Source organism: Dryobates pubescens, chromosome 10 (assembly GCF_014839835.1).
Source record: "Dryobates pubescens isolate bDryPub1 chromosome 10, bDryPub1.pri, whole genome shotgun sequence".
Taxonomy (NCBI): domain Eukaryota; kingdom Metazoa; phylum Chordata; class Aves; order Piciformes; family Picidae; genus Dryobates; species Dryobates pubescens.
The window spans coordinates 29788569-29806372 of record NC_071621.1 but is presented as its reverse complement, the minus strand read 5'-3'; the positions used below and the strand labels follow the sequence as shown (position 1 = coordinate 29806372).

The 17804-nt window shown below is 40.1% G+C and overlaps 1 protein-coding gene across 1 annotated transcript in view; it reads left to right on the top strand.

Annotated features, from left to right (window-relative positions):
• DYNC2H1 (dynein cytoplasmic 2 heavy chain 1) overlaps nt 1–17804 on the top strand; it is a 180336-nt gene that overhangs the window by 126065 nt on the left and 36467 nt on the right. The window contains exon 83 of the mRNA XM_009896774.2: nt 9455–9571. Within this exon, the coding sequence (XP_009895076.2) occupies nt 9455–9571 (117 nt within the window). The remainder of the gene's footprint in view (nt 1–9454; nt 9572–17804) is intronic.

The following is a 17804-nucleotide window of genomic DNA, read 5'->3' as shown; positions in this document are numbered from 1 at the left end:
GCCTAAGCAGTGCCCCTTCCTCCTCCCTCCCCTCCCCTTGATTTTGCTTCTTGTATGTTCTTTTTTTTCAGTCTTTCAATCCATTGACACAGTCCCTGCTTACCCAGTCATTCTGCTGAAAAACTTGGTCTTTGTTCTGAAGCTCACTCCAAAATGCTTCTTTATTCCCCTTTTTAATCACTGAAAAATATCATGCTGTCCACTGTGCTGTCTCCAGTTTTCCCTCTCTTGTGCCCACTTCTTGTGGGATTCTGCTTACAGGTCCTTGAATAAACCAATGTTTGTTTACCTAAAGACCAGAATTTTAGCTGTGCTGTTTATGTCATCAACATATCTATAAATATCAGCTCCTACCTGCACTTGCAACGTTGGCTGTTAACCAGCACTTTAGAAATTTCCTTCAGTAATGTCATCATTAATGACACAGCTTTTTCACATGCATTTTGAAACACAAATAGACAGTTACAAGTAATAGTATTTAAAGGACTTCTCATAAGAGGTTATTCTTAATTTGAGTTAAAATTTATAAACTAGGAAGTCTCTCATAAATTGTACCCAAGCTTTCAAGATACAATTCCCATCAAAAAGTAGTTGATGCAGTTCTTTGAACTAGTATGCTTATGTCTTTTACATCTCATACTCAGTGAAAATCTCATCTTGCAGATCCCTGCTATGAATATCAATTTGGATATGTACAGGACTAGAATGCACATCGTTATAGAGTGGATTTAAAAGTGTGTAGAAATGACCTGGGTTATATTCATGCTTATATTCATATATATTCATACTGTAACATTTCATACTCATCATGAATGACAGCTGAACCATTTGAAAACTCCGCGAGTTTGTTCTAGCAAAAACTCAACATACAGAAATCATTTTCACACCTTACATAAAGATGACCTAGTTATGATATCTGAACAAAGTCAAGTTTACAAAACCAGGCAAAACCTCTTGCCTAGCTGTATTCTCCACAGAAATTGAACTAGCACAGAAGTCTCACACCGAATGCATTTGTTGTACAGGTGTGATAGCTTAAGGAGAAAACAACATCTTCTTTAATGAAACCTGTTAGAAATCAAAAGGAATCACCTGTCATGCCTTAGTGTAACTGCTAAATAGAGTACTCATTTAAAATAATTGCTCTTGCTTTTCTGTCTGGGGTGAAACTTCAAAATTCTGTAGAAAAACCCAATTATCCTTTTCCTAGCTATTTCATACTTTGCGATGAATCCTTGAGCTAAAATTGATAGTGAACTAATAATAGAAAACAGTAGGCAATCTGGGAAGGTAAAGAAGATAAGAACCAGAATCAGTAAACATGAAGTGAATTTTGCCACATTAAATGTATTTGCAGTGATCTCATTGACTTCAATAAAAAGAGCATCTTATCCTTGGTTTCTTTTTTATTTTGTTTAACTTCTTTTCTGTCCTGCTCAGTCTCTGGCTGATTCTCTACCTCCTCCCACTGCTCCTTAAAACTGCTCCCTATCTTCCTAAAGCTGTAGTCAGATATATGATTGTAGTACAATTCCAATGCTGCTTTTTACTGTGTTAATGATTGTAACTAAGATAGTGTGTGTAGGGGAGGGTGTACAAGGACACCTGGAACTCTTAGATTGCTGGATTGTGCTGGAGATGTCACACCAAGTTTCCACTGCTATTCTTGCTGAAGTCACCTAAGGAAAGTTGGAGTGGGTATGTGCACCTGATGTTACACTCATACATTTGACTGCAGTGTTTCTACCATATATAGAATAGTGTGGATGTGATGTGTGGTTATTTTTCAAGGTGCAATTTCAATATAATGATAGCTGTAGCTTCTTGTGTGTTGGTGAACAGATGAAACTTCTGTCTTTCAAAAGGTAACAGTTTAGCTCATTGGGACTCTGAACATTGGTATTCATTTTATACCCACAGCTTCTCCACAATTCTAACCTTTCCATGTGGAGTAATACAGGTATAATTATTGAAAAGCATGCAAATTCTTGAACTTATGTTATTGCTGTGGATGTCAGGATGAACATAAATTGTGTTTTCTTCAAATAATTTAGCATTTATATAAGCCTTGTATCAGCTGCGCAGAAGAACAATTACTGACATTTATTAAATGCATCCCACATCACAAATACATGACTAATAGCTCAAGCAGAAATGCCAGACTGTATTTGTGGTTGCAGTGCCATCTGAGTACTTAACAAGGACTTTTGAATAAGGAGGAGCATTTTGTATATATCTGTGGTGCTGTATGAAAGAAATGTTCCGTGCCGCATAACACGGTGGAAGCCACAGCACTGTGCTCCAACAGTAAACAGCTCTTTACCAGTGCAGTGAATCAATGCAGTGCTTCAAGTAGCCTTATTAATTTCCATAGGATTGGTGCTGTGAATATGAGAATATAGCAGTGCTGTGCACGAGAAGTTTGTTCTCTTCTAAGAAAGGGCTGCAATTTTTCATTTTTCTTACATTTTGTCAGTGTATATAATAAGCTAAGTCCAGCCACTTCTGGCCTTTGTTGTAGCATGGTATTCTCCAGGTAATACGTCTCCTGGGGACCTCAAGACACTAGAATCCCTAGTTACTGTTTGGGAGAAGGTCCAACTATATTATTGGCTGGGTTGGTAGTGGTCTTGTGCTGTCCATCTGCAGCATTCTGCTGATTTTCTTTCCTCCTCCATTGAACCCCCACGCTCAACAGAGGATTTTTCTGGTGTCAAAGGCATATGATTCTCTTTAGGATAAAGGAAGATACACGTGGTATCAATATCTTTGCCTTGTTTGCTTTGAATTTCTATGAAAAAGCTATGTATCTCTGTATTCAGTCCTGTTTCACATCCCTGTTTAGTGAAAGCACAGCTTTGAGAAAACAGCAGAGGAAGTGCAGAGCTACACTGTTTATTACTCATCCACACACAATTTGAATTATTTGGTTATGAAAGCCATTGAAGTATCTTTGTCCTAACAAGCTCTGTGGACCCTGTTCTTGCAGGGAGGGTGAGAATTGAAAGTCATTGGCAGCTCAGTCTTAGCAGCACCAGAACAAGAGGACACAGTCTCAAGCTGTACCAGGGGAGATTTAGGCTGGATGTTAGGAAGAAGTTCTTCAGAGAAAGAGTGATTGCCCATTGGAATGGGCTGCCCGGGGAGGTGATGGAGTCACCATCACTGGAGATGTTTAGGAAGAGACTGGTTGGGGTGCTTGGTACCATGGTTTAATTAATTAGATGGTGTTGGGTGATAGGTTGGACTCTGTGATCTCAAAGGTCTTTTCCAACCTGATTTATTCTATTCTATTCTATTCTATGCTATGCTATTCTATTCTAATTTTCACAGCCATATGGGTAACTGCCACCAAACTATGATAAACAGTATGGAAGCATGTAGTTCGGTTAGAAGCCCTGTCAAAATGAAACCCCTTCTCTCTCTCGACACAGTGAAGACAGTTGCATTACACTGACTACTTTCCCAATGTTTACCAAAGTGACTGTGTTATAACTTTATCTTTTAGTTTGAACTGTAAAGTCTTCCAAAATCCAAAACACCTCCTTAAACAACTGTGTAAAGGGATATATTCTTTCATTCAAAGATGCAAAAGAAACTGGTTTCTGTGCTAAGCCTACATCCTTTTAAACCTGGTAGATGGCAGTAGAGGATTTGATTTCACACTGTCTATAGATTAGTGAGAGCAGTTTGTTAGCTTTTTATACACAAAAAAAAATATTCCTTTTTTCTGTTCCATTGTCTTGAAGAAAATAGCAGCTATCTGACTGGCAAATCTTTTCTGTTTTGTATTCTTAGAAAGGTAATTATATTCAGTTCTGAAATTACTGATCCTAGGTTTTTATATATATATATATATATTTTAGTTCATTGACAGAAATTCACAATGTGTTTTTTACATTTACTTTACTTTTCTGTTTGTTTGGGGTTTTTTTGGTTACTGTCATAAAATGTGATTTTTTAATGACTTGTAGGATTGATTGCTTCTGAAGTAAATACAAGAAATACATATACAAAAGCCTTTGCTTGTTACATACTGTATCTGTGAAGCATGAGTTTTTTCCAGTTGCTGTGAATTACTGAAGGCAAGAGCTTTACCTCACCTTGTGCATGAATAAAGAACAGCTATAGATTGTGTTCCTAGAAATCTGCTTTTATATAAGGAAGGGAAAGTTAAAATTTTGACAATACCTCATTTTTATTTTTTTCCATGAATTTTTATTTTCATCTTCAGGTCAGACATGACTTTCTAGTAGTTCCATATGAAGCCACACGGGATCATCCTTTGTCTTTATTGCTGTTCATTCTGTTAATTGTCTCTATTAAATAATTTTTTTAAATGTGTTTGGGGTTTATTACAATGTGTCAGTCAGTAGCATAACGAGATATATCCACAGAAACCCCTAAATTATGCAATAGATTAAAAAGGTAAGCTGCACAACTAACTTAGGAACCAGGTAAATAAATAGTGGCATTTTAATTCTACTGATTTTTTTAATAGAAATGCTGTTTGGGTTAGTTGATCTTACTTAAATCAGGAAGGTTCTACAAAAGCTCATGATTCTGAATAATCTTCTCACTCATTTTTAAACAGACTGTTCTTGGTGATTGCTTTTTTCTTTCCATCTCTCATACTTTCAGTGGTAATTCTGCTTTACGTTAGATTTTTGTCACTGATAATCAGTATTTTTAGAGGCATATTTGGTCTGGACTAACACAAGATGTAAGAGCTTTTAGTGTATATTAAAGAGTATGTTGCAATAACAGTGTTAACCATTCAGAGATTAGATATTGGAAAAATGCACTCTTTCTGAGTTCCATGTATTGTACAACTCTGATTAAGTACATACCTGGGTACCTTTCCAAAACAGAATGGGAAAAAATACGATGCAGCACACCTAGATGTCTGCATCTGTACTAGTGGTACCTAGTCTGCATGGTCATAGAATTACTGTGTTTAAGGGACAACTAATCTCACCCTGGAGTAAGTTGATTATGAATTGACCTGATGTGTAGAGAGGAGCTGAAGCCTTCTTGAATTTTGAAGTTAGGTTTCCAGGAAATTAAAATGCTCATTCTAATTTTCACAGCATGGAGCCATCTATCTGAGGTATCTATGTAAGGAACTTAGTTTTCCTATGTACTGAAAAGGAGGGCCTTCCAAATGACAAACTAACCTGCTGAAGATCTGTCTGTTGATTATTCAGGGAGGCTAAGGTAGTAATCTTTGTAATTCCAGTAAGTTTTAAGTAAGTGCCTAAGGGCAGGTGGAGTGAATTTGTGTTTCTCTGTTTTAAGTGACTATATAAAGTGCCCTCTCTCAACCCTCTCCTCTCTCTCCTTAAATACATATCAATATGTTACATTGCTCCAGAACACTGAGAGTTAAAACTTGATTTCTGTTGATTGAATACTTTTAAGTGCTTAACTTTTGATAATCACATCCCAATATTTTTGAGCTACTTTGATACAATATACAAAGCAGAAACAGAATTGGATGCACCAATGAACAAAACCTGAAATAATAAGTAGATAGTGTTTCCTATTTATATTGAAAAATTCTATAATTAGAAATAGCTAACCCTCTACACTAGAGAGAGAAAATAATTACTTGATCTTGCAGTCACTAGGTCTCAAATTCATTTCAGGTATATGAATCAAGGGATATATAGCTATGAAGGCACTTTAAAGAAACACAACACATAATTTCAATCCAAATACTCACAAAGCAATCACATAAACTTTTTGCAGTTTTGTAGTATAAATATGCAAGTTTATACTCAGTTACCAGTTAAAGTGTATTTGATATAAATGTTTTATTTCTTTGCAAATGGTGGCAAGCAGCTATTCAAAAACAAATTATAAGAGCCCAAGAAATGATACCTGAAAGGCACAAATGCATTGTTTATAACCTGTATTACTTGTCAGAACATTTGCATGTGTGCAGGGTGAAAAGGAGGAAGAGTAACAGGAATGATAGACACTATGATCAAAACATTAATCAGAGAAAATAATTTTTTGCTAAATTAAACAAGACTATTTTCTGCTATCACAATAGCTGGAGCATGAAAGCTTGTTAAAGTTTAAAATTAAGTTATGGAAACAAGTCAGTTTTTAATAGTAAGACCGTTGTTTCCTGGGTTACCCACCCCCTTGAGCTGGGAGACAGGAAGCAGAATGAAGCCCCCAAAGGGGCTTCAAAGCCTCCAAAGGGAAATGGTTAATGACCTACTACACCACCTAGACACAGACAGACAAGTCTTTGGGGCCAAATGAAATCTGTCCAAAGCTACTGAGAGAGCTGGCAGAAGTGCTCACCAAGCCACTTTCCATTGTTTGTCAGCATCCCTAGCTAATTGGGGAGGTCTCAGTTGGCTGGACATTAGCAAATGTGATGCCCATCTACAAGAAGAGCTGGAAGGAGGATGCTGGGAACTGCAGGCCTACAGTCTGACCTCACTGTCAGGGAAAGTAATGGAGCAGATCCTTGAGGTCCCTTCCAACCCTAACAATTCTATGATTCTATGATTAAGTGATTGTCCCCCTGTAGTCAGCATTGGTACACTTTTAGTACCATGTTCAGTTTTGGGTCCCTCACTACAAGAAAGATGCTATGAGTAAAAAGTGGCTCAGTTGGTAGCGCATAAGACCCTTAATGGGAAGGTCATGAGTTCAAGCCTGCAGTAGGCAGTAGTGTCCTCCCTACTCTAGGCATGAGGTCTGTGGTGACAGGTTGGACTTGATCTTTGAGGTCTCTTCCAACCTTAGTGATACTGAATACAACAAAATTGGTGAAGAGAGAGAATTGGTGTAGAGCACAAGTCTTGTGACAAGTGGGTGAGGCAACTTTGGAGGAAAGGAGGCTGAGGGGAGACCTTACCAGTCTCTACAACTACCTGAAAGGAGGTCATAGCAAGATGGGGGTTGATCTCTTCTCCTAGGTAACAAGAAAATAGGACAAAAGGAAATGGCTTCAAATTGCACCAGGGGAGGTTTATGTTGGGTATTAGGAGGAATGTCTTCACCAAAAAGTTTGTCAAATACTAAAAGAGGCTGCCCAGGGAAGTGGTTGAGAGACCATCCCTAGAGGTATTTAGAAGATGTGTAGATTTGTCACTTAGGAATGTGATTTATTTGTGGACTTGGCAGTGCTACATTAATGCTTGGACTTGATGATCTTAAAGGTCTTTTCCAACTTAAATGGTTCTGTAATGATAGTAAATATTGTAGAAATCAACATAATGGTTCAATGTACTATCATCTCTTACGCTTCCTGGTCCCTATCAAAGATGATAAATAAGAAGCTGCTGTTTGCTTCAGTGAAAGGAAATTAAAAGCAAAAAAAAAAAAACCCAACCAAAACCCCACACATCTTTCAAAAATAGAAATAAGTCAAAACCCAGCAGAAACAATTTTTCTTCCTGCCACATTCTGTCTAATAATTAAATAGTCCAGTCCTCCTCAGAAAATGGATAATCTTTTTATTATCGAGTTTAATTCTTGGAAGTCAAGCAAAAGATGAGAGAAGCTGTTTTCTAACATGTCTTGCAAAAAAATACACTGTGAAAAGTAACTGAAATGTAGCTAAAATACCAAAAACTGCCAAGAGTTTTCTATGCAGTTGAAGAGACAGACTGAAATATACCTGTATAATTTTAATTCCATTATTCTTTATTTCCAAATGTATAAAGATATTTGATCACTTTATGTGTGGAGTTCCCAGGGCAGCTGGACCTAGGGAAGTGGAAGCTCCCTGTCTTTAATATTAATTTTTTGCTGTTCTTTTAGTTGCTTCTGTGGTTTCTTCAAATTAATAAATACACATTTAACTAATTTATAGAATCATAGAATCAATAAGGTTGGAAGAGACCTCGAAGATCATCAAGTCCAACCTGTCACCCAACACCTCATGATCGCTAAACCATGGCACTAAGTGCCATGTCCAATCCCCTCTTGAACACCTCCAGGGATGGCGACTCCACCATCTCCCTGGGCAGCTCATTCCAAGGGCTAACAACTCTCTGTGAAGAACTTTCTCCTCACCTCAAGCCTAAACTTCCCCTGGCACAGCTTGAGACTGTTCTGGTGCTGGTTGACTGGGAGAAGAGACCAACCCCCTCCTGGCTACAACCACCCTTGAGGTAGTTGTAGAGAGCAATAAGGTCTCCCCTGAGCCTCCTCTTCTCCAGGCTAAACAACCCCAGCTCCCTCAGCCTCTCTTCATAGGGCTTATGCTCGAGGCCTCTCCCCAGCCTCGTTGCCCTTCTCTGGACATGTTCAAGAGTCTCAATGTCCTTCTTGAATTGAGGGGCCCAGAACCGGACACAGTGCTCAAGGTGTGGCCTAACCAGTGCTGAGTAAAGGGGCACAATGTCTTCCCTGCTCCTGCTGGCCACACTGTTCTTGGTGCAGGCCAGGATGCCGTTGGCCTTCTTGGCCACCTGGGCACATTACTGGCTCATGTTCAGCCAGATGTCAACCAGTCCCTCAGGTCCCTTTCTGCCTGGCTGCTCTCCAGCCACTCTGACCCCAGCCTGTAGCACTGCATGGGGTCATTGTGGCCAATGTGTAGAACCTGGCACTTAGATGTGTTAAATCTCATGCTGTTGGACTCTGCCCATCTGTCCAGCCTGTCAAGGTCCCTCTGGAAATCCCTTCTACCCTCTAAATGATCAACATCTGCTCCCAACTTGGTGTCATTTGCAAATTTACTGATCACTGACTCAATCCCCTCATCCACAGTCGTCAGTAAAGATATTGAACAGGATGGGGCACAGCACTGATCCCTGGGGGACACCACTAGTGACTGGCCTCCAGCTGGATGTGGCACCATTCACCACCACTCTCTAGGCACAGCCCTCCAGCCAGTTCCTAAGCCAGTGCAGAGTGCTGCTGTCCAAGCCATGGGCTGGCAGCTTGGCCAGGAGTTTGCTGTGTAGGTAGTATGAAAATCAAAGTAGGAACTCCATGGGAGATTAGAACAAATTGACTGTAATTGCCTGAGATTTTTGCTGCATGATACTTGCTATATCTATTTCATAATACGTTACGGCTTTTTACTTCTCTATTTTTAATTGCAGATAGAACCTAATCAAAGGCCGAGCTTGAGTTTAGTCTGAAAATTTTGTGCAAAAGAGGCTTTTTAATTAATGATACACCTCATTAGTTTTTAAATTATAGTTGAACAAAGACAATTACTGTGATAAGAAAAATATGGATTTGTTTGTTTCTCTCTTTTGGGTTTAATATGAATGAGGCTCACGTATGTTGTGCATTTGGATATAGGTATTGTTTGTGCTTTCAGTAGATAATGATTAGTAATGAAGTATGCAGCAAAGTCTAGACCATAGATAAATCATAGAATATTTTATGTATTGCTATTGCATCATCTTGTTACACTAAAAGAGGTTTGTTTATCCTTCTCTGAGATCTCATTTGTATTCTTATCACACAGGTCATTTCACAGCTTCGGATCCTGAGCAGGTCAGTAACTGCTGGCTGCAAATTTGACAGAGAAATATGGTCTACTGAACTTTCTCCTGTTCTCAACTTATGGAAGAAACTTAATCAGGTAGGAAAGTAGTCAGTTTGAAATGGCCTTTTTTTTTTTACCTCCTCCCAGCAACTACATTAAAAGTAGGATCTAAGGAATTACCTTAAATATTGAAACATAAGATGTGAATAAAGTTTATTAAATGCATTTGAGGTGGGAAGTACAGTGTTACATGTGTGTGCTTAGCCATGAAGCCTGTATGTGGGATAACAGGCTATCACTTTTCTTCTCCATACAGAGGTGAGACCATGCTCACATGACTTGAGACTAACTTTTGGTATGTGTTTGCAGGAAGTACACTGCTATATTTTTAGATTTGAATTAGCTCTTTCAGTTTCTCTAATATTCACAATATAATGTTTAAGTATTTCAAATACCATTTTTCCCCCTATATACTATTGAAATGCAGTACAAGCTAAAGATAATACTGTGATTGAGGGTCATTAAAATCCTTTCTACAGTGCTTGCAATATCCAGTGTCACTTCCTTTTTTGTTTCTTTTTTTTCTAGGTTTGTTCAGTTGGTGGGGATTTTTTTGCATGTACAGTAAAGGTTGATTTCCAACCATTGAATTCTTATCATGGAGTGCCCTTTCAACTGTGTATGTGCAATTGTCTTTGAAATGCAGATACTAGGTATAGCTGGGGGAGGATCCTTCTCACCTCATGCTAAGTGTCTACCCAGACATTTGGCCATTATTTTCTTCTCAACAATAACTTAGTGGGTCATAGACATTGTAACCTTGACACACTGGACAGATGAGCAGGGTTCAACAGCATGAGATTTAACACATCCAAGTGCTGGGTTCTACACACTGGCCACAACAACCCCATGCAGTGCTACAGGCTGGGGTCAGAGTGGCTGGAGAGCAGCCAGGCAGAAAGGGACCTGGGGGTACTGGTTGACAGTAGGCTGGACATGAACCAGCAGTGTGCCCAGGTGGCCAAGAAGGGAAATGGCATCCTGGCCTGTATAAGGAACAGTGTTGCCAGCAGGAGCAGGGAGGTCATTGTGCCCCTGCACTGGTTAGGCCACACCTTGAGTCCTGTGTCCAGTTCTGGGCCCCTCAGTTTAGGAACGATGTTGACTTGCTGGAATGTGTCCAGAGAAGGGCAACAAAGCTGGGGAGGGTTTCAGAGCACAAGCCCTATGAGGAGAGGCTGAGGGAGCTGGGGTTGCTTAGCCTGGAGAAGAGGAGGCTCAGAGGAAACCTTATTGCCATCTACAGCTACCTGAAGGGTGGTTGTAGCCAGGTGCGGGTTCGTCTATTCTCCCAGGCAATCAGATCCAGAACAAGAGGACACAGTCTCAAGGTGTGCCAGGGGAGATTTAGACTGGATGTTAGGAAGAAGTTCTTCACAGAAAGAGTGATTGGCCATTGGAATGTGCTGCCCAGGGAGGTGGTGGAGTCACCATCACTGGAAGTGTTTAAGAAGAGCCTGGATGGGGTGTTTGGTGCCATGGTTTAGTCAATTAGATGGTATTGGATGATTGGTTGGACTCAATGATCTTGAAGGTCTTTTCCAACCTGGTTAATTCTACTCTACTCTACTCTACTCTACTCTACTCTATTCTATTCTATTCTATTCTATTCTAAAAACATGCCTTGTACACAGTAACAATAGAATGAGAAAAACCTTTCCCTTATGCAAATAACCACATATGAAGGAGTGATATGAGGTGCACATCAGAATTTGCTGCTACCTTTTGAAATCTCTGACTAAACTCCCATTTAAACCATGCTAAATGCACCATGGTTTTGTCAAAATAATCTGTTGATAGCAAATAGCTTTGTGTTGAAATCTGTGGCCTCTGAAGGTGGACATCTGTAAGAAAAGCCAGTATATTTCAGTGTGGCACCTTCTGTTGTGTCTTGCTGACTAGAGTTAAATATACCTTTAGGCCTGCAAAACTTTGGAAAATTGCAGATGTGATTGTTATAAATACGTATGCCTGCACAATCAGAAAATCACACATTTTGATTGTAGTGTTTGGAAGACTGAAAAATAAGGCTAGTTTTAAGCAATAAACCAAAATGACACAGAGTTAGTGCTTATTAGCAGCACGCACTGCTACCGGCCACTTATTTGTCATTTCAAATGCCTGAAACTCAGGAAGTGTCCAGTATGGGTCTGAACTGAGTCTAGCTAATCTACTTATAAATTCAAAGCTGGTTTTAAAATCCCATACTTTTTATTCTAGAAGCAAAAAAAAAAAAATAAATGCTTAGAAGCTTGCTAATATGTAGACAAAGATTAAGTCTGTTTTTAAATGTTTTCATTCCAGTGCTGAGTATGTAAATCAAAGATTAACTCCAAAAGGATTATCTTTCAAATACCTTGAAAATAATTATTGTGCTTCTGATGATTCCAAAGCATAGCAGTACTTACCACTTGATGTAGATTTGTCCTGCAGAGTTTATAGTGGAATAATTGTTCCTAATCTTTAAGCGTGGGCATATTTTTATCTGTACCTTCTCAATACCATATGGTGATCACTTCTGCATTCTGTCATTGAGGGTCCAAGTTTAGATAAAATGACAGTGTTTGACTAAGTATTTCTAGACACAGAACTTCAGCATTTCATCCTACAAAAAAAACCCATAAATGACAAATCAGTCTAAATAATTTAGAGTATGTAGCACAGCTAATCTCTGTGGAGTGTATGTAGTCAGTGGATTTCAGAAGTCAGTGATAAAATGAAAACTTTACATAATGTTGGCCATCATTTCACAGATCTCTAAATATGCTATCTGACTTCTTCATGGTGTGGTGGCTGAAGAATTATACCACATTAAAGGGTGTAAAATAGTAATATTTTTTTTCTTTGAGTGTGAGTTGTAATCTCTCAGTCAATAGCACTGGGTGCAGCTAACAGAGACAGCAAAGGCTTGCTACAGTTGCACAGCAGTTTGGGCAGAAGAGCTTACAGAAGACAGCAGCTTTGCTCAGTAGAGAATATGCCTTCTCAGCAATGGTAGTGATATGCCACAGCTCATAGTCCCAGCTGCTTTTGGAGCAATGAATGCAGCTCAGTAGATCTCAAACTGCAGGGAGTCCCTGGTGCCTCTTCCTGAGGTTGCGGCAACAGGAGGGGGTATTCTAACCTGCAGCACATGTGTGCTTGTTGAGGATTTTTGTCATCCAATTAAGGAGTTGTGAGAGGAGGTAATTAGACTTTGCTCCATCAGAAATAGATTAGCTGGATCATTTCTGAGACACTGCAGCTTGAAGAGCCAAGCCCTCGACTTCCCTGAGGGTGGTGCAGGCATACTGTGTGTCTGTTGGGGTAGGAAGTGGCAATTTACAGGATGGCAAAGGCTGGAGGTTTGTGACTTTTGGCATCAGGAGGACGGCTTTTGCTCCGTCTGAGGATTTCCACTTTTAGAACACATTTAGTGCCCTCTCAGCTGACGAGGCTGAGACCTTGTCAAATGACAGTCTCAAGCCAACTAAACCTGAATCACACAGAAGCACCAGGAGGAAGTGTTAAGGAACAGCCATTGGCAACTCCCTGCTGTGGGAGAATGATACTTCCATTTTCTTATCTGATCTGTTACCTAAGGAGATCTGCTACTTACCTGTGCTCAGACATGGGACATTGTGAAAAGACTGCCAAACCTTGTCTGCCTCTATCACCCCTTGATACTTTTCCACATACACCCCAGTCATAATGGCAAGAATGACATGGGGCATATGAAGCATGACTACATCAGTCTAGGGGTGGTGGTTAAAGGTGTGGGGACCTAAGTGGTTTGTGTTCTTGATCCTCACAGTGAAGGTCCAAAACATGAGGTGTGGACAGATCCTCCAGCTGGTTGCACAGCTGGCATCAGCATCAGGGGGTTGCTTTTTATTACTGTGGGTCACTTTCTGAGTTTTAAATTAGAAGTAGCAAGGCAGGGAGAGGATGAGCAAAAATTATGTGAAGAAGTAGTTGGCCATGTTGGCAGACAATGTTTGTAGACATCGTCATAAACAAATTTAACAGAAGGGAGCTGAAGGGGGACTATCTCAAATGTGTCCTCATAAACAAGAAGGTTCCTACCTGACAGAATTATGAGGGAAGATCTCACAGTCTTTCTGGGAAATCATCATGATGGGATGCCTCTCTGATGTGTTTATACACTAACGGTTGCAGTGTGGCAAACAAAGAAGAGAGGTGAGGAGAAAGTTCTTCATGGAGAGAGTCATTCGTCATTGGAATGTGCTGCCCAGGGAGGTGGTGGAGTCACCATCCCTGGAGATGTTCAAGAGGAGATTGGACGTGGCACTTGGTGCCATGGTCTAGTACTGAGGTCATGACAGGTTGGACTCAATGATCTTTGAGGTCTCTTCCAACCTTGGTGATGCTGTGATACTGTGAAATTAGAAGTTTGCATGCAGCTGCAGAGTTATGTTCCCATAGGGGTCACAGGGATGTGGTGGGATAGCTCACAGATCTGTAGGCTGCCATGAGCAGATACAGATTTGCTTGGAAGGAGAAGCCAGCAAGGTGAGGACAGGAAATTGCCCTTTATTTCAGAGACCAGTGGGAATGCATGGCACTCTACCTAGACATGCACAAAGTGCCAGCTGAGAGTTTGCAAATTCAGATTAGAAGTCAACAGGCCATGAATCAAGTAGATGAGACCTTTTTTACACAGCTGAAAGAATCCTCACATTCTCAGACCCTGGTCTTTGGATGAATTTGTAGTAGAAGGGTAACAAAAATGAAGATTAGGAAAACTGCATGCCTCTTCTTCTGGTTCTGGTTGCCTGGGAGAAGAGACCAACCCCCTCCTGGCTACAACCACCCTTCAGGTAGTTGTAGAGAGCAATAAGGTCTCCCCTGAGCATCTTCTTCTCCAGGCTAAACAATCCCAGCTCCCTCAGCCTCTCCTCACAGGGCTTGTGCTCAAGGCCTCTCCTCAGCCTTGTGGCCCTTCTCTGGACGCATTCAGGTGTCTCAATATCCTTCCTAAATTGAGGAGCCCAGAACTGGACACAGTACTTAAGGTGTGGCCTAACTAGTGCTGAGTACAGGGGCACAATGACCTCCCTGCTCCTGCTGGCTACACTGTTCCTGATGCAGGCCAGGCTGGCATTGGCCTTCTTTGCCACTTGGGCACAGCTGTCAACCAGTCCCCCCAGGTCCCTTTCTGCCTGGCCGCTCTCCAGCCACTCTGCCCCCAGCCTGTAGCACTGCATGGGGTTGTTATGGCCAATGTGCAGCACGCAGCACTTGGACTTGTTGAATGCCATCATGCTGGACTCTGCCCATCTGTCCAGCCTGGCAAGGTCCCTCTGCAGAGCTCTCCTACCCTCTGACAGATCAACAAGATGCCACAAACAGCAGCAAAAATGGCAGACGTACATTAGAAATTTTGGCATTTAAATTTAAGACTTTGAAACAGGAAATACTTCTCACATATTAATACAGCAGTCAGGATTTCCATGTGGTTATTTTTTTCACAAATATTTCAGGAAATTTACTGGACTAATTTTTCAACTCAGTGGCATACATTTTGCAAAGCCCTGTTAAATGTTACTAGCAATTATTCAGACGTCCTGAAGTTGTTGAGCTGAGGAGTTTATTATTCTATGTCTGTCTAACGACTGAATCATGGGAACTGCCTCTTCTTGATCCACACTTTATTAGTTCAATCAGAGTGCAGACTCTGGAATTTTTAATTGAATTTTACATTAAATGAAACAGATACTTAAAATCTGGTTCAAATTGGTGCCCTCTTCTGTTGGGAGTTACACAAGCAAACTTTCTATTCAGCTCTTCTGGACTATATTAGCTTCATTGAAAACATATATTTTAATTATTGCCATTTAAAAAGACCCTTGTAATGAATACTGTTCTAAAACTGCCTCAGCAGTGTCTTTCAACTTGATTTAGGAACAGCTTAACACTAATCAAATTAATTAACCTCTCATGAACTTGCCATTAAGTTAAAAAAAAAAATTGCAAAACTCAAAATACCTAAATGCTGTTAAAGAAATGAAGCCATTACTGAATGATTTGTCAAACAAGTGTTACACAAATCTTAAATCTTCCAAATGTGGAAGGATGTCCCTGGTGGCCAGGGCTGGGCCATCAGAGCAATTCAACCAACATCTCTTCTGGTGTTCGTCCTCTTCCCATGTATCCATCTGACTTCAGAGAGTGTAGATGAAGACCTGTATAAGCACTCCTTGGACACATAACTGGAACTGCTGACAATCACTGTAGAATAGAATAGAATAGAATAGAATAGAATAGAATAGGAATAGAATAGAATTAGAATAGAATAGAATAGAATAGAATAGAATAGAATAGGATTGGATTGGATTGGATTGGATTGAATTGGATTGGATTGAATTGAATTGAATTGAATTGAATTGAATTGAATTGAATTGAATTGAATTGAATTGAATTGAATTGAATTGAATTGAATTGACCAGGTTGGAAAAGACCTTTGAGATCATTGAGTCCAACCTATCACCCAACATCATTTAATCAGCTAAACCATGGCACCAGACATCCCATCCAGTCTCTTCTTGAACACCTCCAGTGATGGTGACTCCACCACCTCCCTGAACAGCCCATCCCAATGGCCAATCACTCTTTCTGTGAAGAACCTCTTCCTAACATCCAGCCTAAACCTCCCCTGATGCAGCTTGAGACTGTGTCCTCTTGTTCTGGTGCTGGTTGCCTGAGAGAAGAGACCAACCCCCACCTGGCTACGACATCCCTTCAGGTAGTTATAGAAAGCAATAAAGTCTTCTCTGAGCCCCCTCTTCTCCAGGCTAAGCAACCCCAGCTCCCTCAGCCTCTCCTCATGTACAAAGGGACTCAGGCATTTGCCATCATATCATCATTTTCAGAGAAGCAGAGAATAATGTCAGGCGGCAATGGGGCTGATTAACTGTTGCATTATTTCCGAGTGGGTGTCATGAACAGGGAGAGACAGGAATCAGTGCTGCATTGTCATTGTAAGAATGATACATTTCCTGCCTTGTTGCAAGGAAATCCTTTAGTAACCCTCTGAAAGTTAGAAGGCACACACATATTTTTCCTGAGTATATGATCATAAGCTGTCATGATGAGTTCTGCCTTATCTTCTGTTCTGTGTAAATTGAAAGCTAACCAATTATTGTAATATATTTGTATAATGTTCCAAATCAATTGCAAAAGTAGTTTTGAAAGCCAATGGGTTGTTGCTCTTTTATCTAAAGCATTAGGAACCTCAGCTTTAACAACTCTCTACAACTACCTGAAGGGAGGTTGTAGACAGACGGATGTTGGTCTCTTCTCCCAGGCAGCCAGGACCAGAACAAGAGGACAGTCTCAGGCTGTGCCAGGGGAGGTTTAGGTTGGAAGAAGTTCTATACAGAGAAAGTGATTGCCCATTGGAATGGGCTGCCCAGGGAGGTGGTGGAGTCACCGTCATTGGAGGTTTTCAGGAGGAGACTTGATGGGGTGCTTGGTGCCATGAGTTAGTTGTTTAGGTGGTGTTGGATTGGTTGATGGGTTGGACACAATGATCTTGAAGGTCTCTTCCAACCTGGTCTATTCTATTCTATTCTATTCTATTCTATTCTATTCTATTCTATTCTATTCTATTCTATTCTATTCTATTCTATTCTATTCTATTCTGTAAGAGCAATGTTTTTTCACCAAGGAAAATCAGTAGAAGCAGAACTAGAAGATCATTCTTTCTTGTCTTTTCAGCAATGCAAAATTTGTATAATAAACAGAATAAGCAGAGAGACTCGAAGGAGAAGGCAGAATAGGTACATCAAAAGGCTTTTGGAGGATGCTAAAACCCAGCACCAGCACCAGTACTGAATCTTGAATCAAATGCAGAACTGCTGGGGGCATATGAGTTTATTTTCATTATATTCATTACATTTCTGAGGGAGCAATTTTCAGAACATAGTGAAATTTGAAAAGACTTGAATGTGGGAAGATAACTTGGGAAAGTTCTGGAGCAGTTTAGGTGAGACTGTATGAAATCTTACCTTGTACTGAGATCATTACAAGTACAGAAGTAAACCAGGGAAAATTATCAAAGTCTCAAAATATACTTAATATCTGTTCATAATATAGTATTTAGATTATAGTATTAAAGATTAGAAACTATCTTCAGTTTCTTATGATTAGGAAAAGCACACAGTAGTTCAGCAGTTCTTCATCTTAATTCCCAAGCAGGTCATGAGGATATTTTTAAAGCTGATGTAAATTATATACATAATGGATTTTAAGGGAATGGAACAGAACC